This window comes from Salvelinus sp. IW2-2015, linkage group LG6.1 (assembly GCF_002910315.2).
Source record: "Salvelinus sp. IW2-2015 linkage group LG6.1, ASM291031v2, whole genome shotgun sequence".
NCBI lineage: Eukaryota > Metazoa > Chordata > Actinopteri > Salmoniformes > Salmonidae > Salvelinus > Salvelinus sp. IW2-2015.
In genome coordinates, this window is record NC_036845.1 from 8,760,080 (window position 1) to 8,769,440 (window position 9,361).

General features: G+C 43.3%; 1 protein-coding gene across 1 annotated transcript in view; it reads left to right on the plus strand.

The window, feature by feature from the left end:
- Window positions 1–8,772, plus strand: part of itga8 (integrin, alpha 8) — a 76,243-nt gene extending 67,471 nt beyond the window's left edge. The window contains exons 34-40 of the mRNA XM_070443808.1: window positions 1,345–1,458; window positions 1,585–1,698; window positions 1,808–1,909; window positions 2,016–2,073; window positions 4,253–4,413; window positions 4,508–4,630; window positions 4,706–8,772. Coding sequence (XP_070299909.1) covers window positions 1,345–1,458; window positions 1,585–1,698; window positions 1,808–1,909; window positions 2,016–2,073; window positions 4,253–4,413; window positions 4,508–4,630; window positions 4,706–4,792 — 759 coding nt within the window. The 3' untranslated portion in view covers window positions 4,793–8,772. The remainder of the gene's footprint in view (window positions 1–1,344; window positions 1,459–1,584; window positions 1,699–1,807; window positions 1,910–2,015; window positions 2,074–4,252; window positions 4,414–4,507; window positions 4,631–4,705) is intronic.
- The last annotated feature ends 589 nt before the right edge of the window (window positions 8,773–9,361 follow it).

The window sequence follows — 9,361 nt, forward strand, 5'->3', positions numbered from 1 at the left end:
CGACAAATATCTCAAGTGCCTATGCTTCACTGGCTGATGTTTCTGGTCACTTCGTTTGAATGCTGCAGTGCTTTCACTCTAGTGTAGCATGAGACGAGTCTACAACTCCACACAAGTTGGCTCAGTAGTGCACTCATCCAGGATGCACATCAATCGACTGTGCAAGAAGTTTGCTGTGTCTGTCTGTCGCTAGTGTCCAGAGCATGAGCGCTAGCAGGAGACAGCCAGTACATCAGGAGACGTGCTGAGGAGCCGTAGACGGCAACAACCCAAGCAGCAGGACCCGCTACCTCCCCTTTGTGCAAAGGAGAGCACTGCCAGAGCCCTGCAAAATGACCTCCAGCAGGCCACAAATGTGCATGCTGCTGTCTCAAACAGTCAGAAACAGACTCCATGAGCGGCGGTATGAGGCCCGACGTCCACAGGTGGGGGTGTGCTACAGCCCAACACCGTGCAGGACGTTTGGGCATTTCCAGAGAACACCAAGATTGTCAAATTCGCCACTGGCGCCCTGTGCTCTTCACATGAAAGCAAGGTTCACACGCACATGTGACAGACGTACAGAGTCTGGAGACGCCGTGGAGAACGTTCTGCTGCCTGCAACATCCTCCAGTCACGTACCCTAGGTTGGCCGGTGGGTCATCCATGGTGTGGGGTGGCATTTCCTTTGTGGGCCGCACACCCTCCATGTGCTCGCCAGAGGTAAGCTGACTGCCATTAGTACCAGATGAGATTCCTCAGATCCCTTGGAGACCATATGCTGGTGCGTTGGCCCTGGGTTCCTCCTAATGCAAGACAATGCTAGACCTCATGTGGGCTGGAGTGTGTCAGCAGTTCCTGCAAGAGGAAGGCATTGATGCTATGGACTGGCCGCCCGTTCCCCAGACCTGAATCCAATGAGCAACATCTGACATCATGTCTCGCTCCACCACCAAGCCCACGCTGGCAACCACAGATTGGTCTATGGTCACCACCTACAGAACCACTCCTTTATTGGGGGTGTCTTGCTAATTGCCTATAATTTCCACCTGTTGTCTATTCCATTTGCACAACAGCATGTGACATTTATTGTCAATCAGTGTTGCTTCCTAAGTGGACAGTTTGATTTCACAGAAGTGTGATTGACTTGGAGTTACATTGTGTTGTTTAAGTGTTCCCTTTATTTTTTTGAGCAGTGTACTTTAGCAAGGCACTGTAAGTGTGTACCTGTAGTGTTTTTTGTATAGATGGTTGGTTGGTCTTATAAGTGGTATGTAATAATGTGACTTAATTCTCTCCCCTCTTTCTCGCTCTTACTCTCATGCTCACTCTCTTTCTCTGTCTCTCTCTCTCTTTCTCCCTCAGATGTCCTCTGTCCAGGACACTCCAGAATTGTTGGGCTTTTTGAGAAACAGTAGCTCTCCTCACCGCTACAGACGAGCCACCAGCGCTGCCCAGCCCTACAGCAGCAAGACCCTGGTACTTACAATACGTGCACTTCATTATCAGCAGCCTTGGATTTCACTGTCAGCTTGTTTGGTATTACTATACAGAAGCAGTTTTGGAACGTATATGAACTCTCTCTCTGTTTCTCCCGCTCTGTAGAACTGCAGTAACATCCTTTGTCTAAGAGTTCTGTGTGTGGTCGGGCGGTTGGACCGTGGTCAGAGCGCTGTAGTCAAGATCCGCTCCCGACTCTGGGCTCACACCTTCCTCCAGGTGAGCACAAGCACATAAACCCAAACGTATGTACTACTGGGAGTATTCATATTAATGTTATTATTAGTATTAAGAAATAAAGTATCTATAACATCTATTCACCTTGCAGAGACGTAACGACCCATACCTCCTCAACTCCACCGTGTCCTTCAGAGTGACGGCCCTGCCCTACCGCCTCCAGCCCTCCTCCTTACCCCAACACACCACTTCAGTAAGATACCCCTAACACTAACCCATACCTATACACTCTTAGAAGGAAAGGAGCCTGGAAGAACCTTCTGAGATTCTAAAAATTGCCACACGGGGAACCTTTCCAGTTCAAAAAGGTTCCACGAGGAACCCCTCTGAAAAGGGTATTCGACAGTGGTGGAAAAAGTACCCAATTGTCATACTTGAGTAAAAGTATAGATACCTTAATAGAAAGTTACTCAAGTAAAAGTAAAAGTCACCCAGTAAAATACTACTTGAGTAAAAGTCTAAAAGTATTTGGTTCTAAATATACTTAAGTATCAAAAGTAAATGTAATTGCTAAAATATACTTAAGTATCAAAAGTAAAAGTAGAAGTATACATTTCAAATTCCTTCTATTAAGCAAAGCAGGCGGCACCATTTTATTGTTTTAAAAATGCATGGATAGCCAGGGGCACTCTCCAACACTCACACATCATTTACAAAAGATACATTTGTGTTTAGTGAGTCCGCCAGATCAGAGGCAGAAGGGATGACCATGTGCGTAAATTGGACCATTTTCCTGTCCTGCTAAGCATTCAAAATGTAACGAGTACTTCTGGGTGTCAGGTACAGTAAAATGTATGGAGTAAAAAGTACATTATTTTCTTTAGGAATGTAGTGAAGTAAAAGTAAAAGTAGTCAAAAATATAAATAGTACCCGCAAACACCAGTCGCAACGTCAACAGTGAAGAGGCGACTCCGGGATGCTGGCCTTCTAGGCAGAGTTCCTCTGTCCAGTGTCTGTGTTCTATTGCCCATCTTAATCTTTTATTTTTATTGGCCAGTCTGAGAGATGGCTTTTTCTTTGCAACTCTGCCTAGAACTCTGCCTGACATTGAGACTGGTGTTTTGCGGGTACTATTTAATGAAGCTGGCAGTTGAGGACTTGTGAGACGTCTGTTTCTCAAACTAGACACTCTAATGTGCTTGTCTACTTGTTCAGTTGTGCACCGGGTCCTCCCACTCCTCTTTCTATTCTGGTTAGAGCCAGTTTGGTTAGAGCCAATACTCAGCTAGTCTAAAGAAGGCCAGTTTTATTGCTTCTTTAATCTGGAAAACAGTTTTCAGCTGTGCTAACATAATTGAAAAAGGGTTTTCTAATGATCAATTAGCCTTTTAAAATTATAAACCTGGATTAGCTAACACAACGTGTCATTGGAACACAGGAGTGATGGTTGCTGATAATGGGCCTCTGTACGCCTATGTAGATATTCCATAAAAAATCTGCCGTTTCCACCTACAATAGTCATTTACAACATTAACAATGTCTACACCGTATTTCTAATCATTTTGATGTTATTTTAATGGACAAAAAAAAGTGCTTTTCTTTCAAAAACAAGGACATTTCTAAGTGGCCTCAAACTTTTGAACGATAATCATTTAATTACCATAGCGAATTATTGTAATGTTTGTTTATGTGTCAATTAATCCCATAAGGGATGGGTTGGCGATTTGACAAGAAAATATACTTTTCATTCATTCATTCATATAGTAATAAAGTGGTAACTAGTCCAACTTTGGGATTTGCATGGACTCTTGAGGAACTCTGTAAGCCCCATTGAAGCTACAAAACTGTCAGTGTTCAACCTTAACATATGATGACAATGCAACAGAACAGATGAACAGGAATGACATTTACCCCCACGGGTGGCCTGAAAGATCTATCTGAAAGCCACGCCCACACTAAGACATGCCTCCAGTCAAGAGTTTTGCTACATTGAAACATTGAAGGTTCCTCCATGAACCTAACCATAGGTGCAAATGTGGTTCCTAAAGTCACCACTAATTCTAAGAGTGTACCCTGCCCTACTGCTTACCCCAACACACCACTTCAATAAGATACCCCTAACATGAACCCTTACCTCTACCTTGCCCTATAGCCTCCAGACCTCCTCCTTACCCCAACACACCACTTCATTAAGATACCCCTAACACTAACCCATACCTCTACCCTGCCCTATCGCCTCCAGCTTACCCCAACACACCACTTCATTAAGATACCCCTAACACTAACCCATACCTCTACCCTGCCCTATCGCCTCCAGCCCTCTCTTACCCCAACACACCACTTCAATAAGATACCCTAACTAACCCATACCTCTACCTGCCCTATCGCCTCCAGACCTCTCCTTACCCAAACAACACATTCAATTAAGATACCCCTACAACTAACCATACCTCTACCCTGCCCTATCGCCTCCAGCCCTTCTGCTTACCCCAACACACCACTTCAATAAGAATACCCCTAAACTAACCATACCTCTACGCTGCCCTAATCGCCTCCAAGCCCTTCTGGCTTACCCCAACACACCACTTCAATAAGATACCCCTAACACTAACCCATACCTCTACCCTGCCCTATCGCCTCCAGCCCTTCTGCTTACCCCAACACACCACTTCATTAAGATACCCCTAACACTAACCCATACCTCTACCTTGCCCTATAGCCTCCAGACCTCCTCCTTACCCCAACACACCACTTCAGTAAGATGTGACATCCACCCTAACTATTACCTACAATAACCTTTACCCTGAACCCCACCCAGCCTGTAACTAACTGTGATTGTGTGTGTTAAAGATGGGTACACTGGTGCTGTGGGGGACTCCTGATGTGGCGTTTGCTGTTCCTCTGTGGGTCATCATCCTGGCCATCCTACTGGGACTGCTGGTCCTGGCCATGCTAACACTGGCCATGTGGAAGGTACACACATAAACACACAAACACACACACACACACACACAGGACTTTAGTATAACTTAACCCTCTCTTCCTCAGTGTGGGTTCTTTGACCGGGCACGGCTGCCAGCGGATGACGTGTCAGACCGTGAGCAGCTGACCTCTGACCAATTAGCAGACGCCTAAGAACGCCCACTCGCGCCATGGAGACCAGTTCTTGATTCGAGGAGGCTGTTTGGGAGGAGTTCCACCTCTTGAGTGAAATTAAACTGAAAGGAGATCTGCAGGCAGACTGCAAACTCACAGATCAAAGGTTCTTTACCCCTTTTAAAGCTGATCTGTCATCAGTGATTGGACTGCAAGCTCACAGGCCAAAGGCTGAAGTGCCATTAAGACTTGTATTCAAACAGCACCAGAGAGACTGGGAACAACCCACACAGATGGAACTACACACATTAACACTATTTAAGCAAACACAATGACTTGGATGTATATGAGGCCTCAAGACAAGTAGAATGGACTCTGGTTCTAACCCTGCTTGTAGTTTAATATGTTTCTATGCACCGCTTGCCCCTGTGGGTTAGACTACTTGGGGATCTGTATGGTTGGATAATTCAGTTGGAGCTAACCAGCCTGGCTTACTTCAAATGGAGTTACCATCTGATGTCAGTGACTTTGTGTCCGCCTGCTTTCACTGTTAAATACATTCCACCATTGATCAAATGCACACACACACACACACACAAATACACGCGCGCACATGCGAGCACACACACGCATGCATGCATACATGCATGCACACACACACAGGGGGCTGTATATATATCTATGGATGGTGTATGTGCAATATTGGGACATTCTGTGTGATACTGAAGCTTGTTTACACTGGTATTATTTTATTAGAACTTGATGTTCAAATTCTTTGTGTATATTGTTTAGTTAGTATACTGTTGTCTATGTGAGTGTTTTTGTTGGCATATTAGTATATACAGTGCCTTCGGGAACTATTCAGACCCCTTTACTTTTTTGAAACAAAATTATGTTACAGCCTTATTCTAAAATGGATTAAATCATTATTTTCCCTCATCAACCTACACACAGTACCCCATAATGACAAAGCAAAAACAGGTTTTTAGACATTTTTCCAAATTTCTTAAAAATAAAAAACTGACCTATTACATTTACATAAGTATTCAGACCCTTAACTCAGTCTGAGGTCCTAAGCGCCCCGAAGCAGGTTTTCATCAAGGATCTCTCTGCACTTTGCTCTGTTCAGCTTTCCCTCGATCGCTGGGTCTGAATACTTATGTAAATGTGATATTTCCAAAAATATTTGCAAAAATGACTAAAAATCTGTTTTCGCTTTGTCATTATTGGGTATTGTGTGTAGATTGATGAGGGGGGAAAACAATTGAATACATTTTTGAATAAGTCTGTGACATAACTAAATGTGGAAATAGTCAAGGGATCTGAATACCTTCCGAATGCACTGTAAGTATTGAAAGAGAGAAGTGTTTATAATGGGTCCAACTGTTTAAAAAGAGAACGTGGGACTGGGCTAAATACAAAAGGAACTACATTAACATTAGCATCCAATGTGAGAGGTTTAGGCCTAGATTCAATCAGAACAATTGTTAATAGGCGCTAGCTGACACCCCATAACTAGCCGACAAACCCAGAATGATTCCAAACACATTTAAAAAGAAAGGGAAAGTACCCCATAACTAGCCGACAAACCCAGAATGATTCCAAACACATTTAAAAAGAAAGGGAAAGTCAATGAATTACATATCAGAAAACACAACACCAAAGTATACAACATAATATTACTTCAATACAAAGCAAAAATGTAATAGCCTAACAATTTCAAGTGATTAGGTGACTTCTTAGTCAATAGCAGTAACCTCAAGGGCTGGCGGGGAGCCAAGAGCACTAATCTGAGAGGAGTGATCCTTTAGGCTATATAGCAGTAATCTCAAGGCTGGCGGGAGGCCAAGAGCACTAATCTGGAGGAAGGTGATCCTTAGGCCTATATAGCAGTAAATCTCAAGCGCTTGGGCCGGGAGGCCAAGAGCACTAATCTGGAGGAAGGTGATCCTTTAGGCCTATATAGCAGTAACCTCAAGGCTGGCGGGGAGGCCAAGAGCACTAATCTGGAGGAAGGTGATCCTTTAGCCTATATAGCAGTAACTCAAGGGCTGGCGGGGAGGCCAAGAGCACTAATCTGGAGGAAGGTGATCCTTTAGGCCAGTATAGCAGTAATCTCAAGGGCTGGCGGGGAGGCCAAGAGCACTAATCTGGAGGAAGGTGATCCTTTAGGCCTATATAGCAGTAACCTCAGGGGCTGGGAGTGGGGCCAAGAATACTAATCTGGAGGAAGGTGATGCTATAGGCCTATGTAGCAGTAACCTCAAGGGCTGGGAGTGGGGCCAAGAGTACTAATAGGATATCATCAGGTCCCAGCTGGAATAAAATGAGTTGGTTGACTTTTTAATGGTCTACTTAATGTTGTCTCATTTTAGGAACAGCATCAAATCTTTGAGCCAAAGAGAGGCTGAGGGAGGATTGATAGATTTCCAATCCAATATAATTATTCTGTGTGCCAACAGGGAGGCAAAGGCAATGGCATCTAGCTGTCTATTGGTCAGGGAAGGATTGTTGTTTGGTACTCCAAAAATAGCCMATTTCTGCACTAGGCTGCCACTCAATATCAAATGCTTCAGAAAGTGTTTTAAATATAGTGGACCAGTAGTCTGCCAGACAGGGACAAAACCAGATTATGTGAGTCAAGTGCGCCAAGGAGCTTTTACACCGGTCACATGTACCATCAATATTTGGGTAGAATTTGGAGAGCCTGGCCTTACTGAAATGGATACAGTGAAGTATAAGGCTGAGCCGGGCACAAGAGGAGCTTCCACTTACCCTAAGCAAGACTTCGTCCGAGGTCTCTCAGCCAAGTTCCTTTTCCCGCTCAGATCTAATTTTATTAAGTGATGGGTTATCAAAGGACATGATTATCTCAAAAATATCTACATTTGGAAATACCTAAATACACTTGAATGGGGTGGATTGCCAATTTTGATGACCTCGCTATCAAATGTAAAGGTGCCATCAATATAAAGGTCATTAAAGTTAGTAAGGCCATTCCTCTGCCACAGACTTCAAGCTGAATCCAGTTTGGCTGGAAGGAAGAGGTGATTATTACATATAGGAACTTGAATAGAGAATTCACAGAATTTAAAGTGTTGACGGAATTAAGGCCAAATTTTAAGAGTATTGACAACAATTGGATTGGATGTGTAGCGCGAAGCTGAAATAGTAAAATTGAAGGTAACTAAAGCTGACAAAGAGGAAGAGAAATAGGAGTTGACTTCTGTTTGACACCAGTCAGTTTCTGGGGTGTGAAGCCAGTAAACAATATTTTGTATATTCGCTGCCCAGCAATAATGCATAAAGTTAGGAAGGACTTGTGTGTTCTATCTCTCTGGAGGAATGCTTTATGTATTATTGGACTCCCACCGCTCCCCCCAAAAAGATATAAGCTTATCCACTAAAGTGAAAAAAGGCTTGGGTAGAAAAATAGCTGATGTTTGGCAGTGTCGGAGGTGTAACTGGATTAGAGCAGTCAAATCGGTGAGCAGCTGCTCTTGATCACTGTCATGAAGCCACACCTTCCCACTGGCGTTAGAAGTTCAGAACGAGAAAGTGTAGGCTATATAGAAATAATGACGCTCTAATTGAAAATCATTCAACTAAATAATGAGGATTTCTATCAGCCTAATCGAGGTGAAGATTACATCTCACATTCTAGTGTTCGAACTTGTAAACAAGGCTACATGGGATTTCTCTTAATGCGACGCTGTGCAGCCAATAGAAAATTCCGATTTAGGTATAATGCCAGGAGCCCTTGTGGATTTGACAGCTCTAACGCAGTTCACCTCCGACACCGCCAAAACAACCTCTATGCAGATGTCGGCTAAAGTGGATCTGATTGAATAGAGAAATAAGAGAGTAAGGTTCAAACTTAATTTCTATTCACTTCCCTTCTAGTAATTCACAGTATGTAATATGAAGGATTCTCGTCACAAATTTGATTTGTGTTTTGTTTTTGTACTGAAGAATACTGAAAGATTATTGAAATAAAGTGCCCTTAATTGCCAAGTGTACATGTTCTAATATTGTTTACTGTATTAAGGTGTGGTTCCTCGCTGTCTCTTATCACTTTATTTTTATTGTGAACAATTGTTTTTATTGAATCACATCAAAACCAATACAATCAATAAAAAAAACAATACAATTCCCCCCCTTTTTGATCAACACCACTGCCCCTGACACCCCAACCCCCCCTCCTATCACTTTCTACATTGACCTATTCCATCGGAGAAGCTACTGGACTCATTCCAGGAATGGACTCATTCCAGCTATCACAGAAGCAACAACAGGAATGCTGGACAGTACATCAGAGAAGACATCTGACATCAGAGGGCAGAAGAGAGCTGCCAGTCACAGCGAAAGAGAACTCAACTCACCCAAATGCTGCCTCAGTAGTCCCTCCAGAGGAATACTGCAGTTGTATTGGACATTTCAAGGTTCACAAAACCCCAGTTAAGGTCGCTCATTAAAAATACACACTCAGGACATTATACAGACCATTTTCGGGTCTTGGGGAAAAAACGATCAAATTTAATAAAACTCACAAAGGGAAATATATTAGAATCTGTAGGTATAAATATTTKTTATCCTTGTCAGAGATCA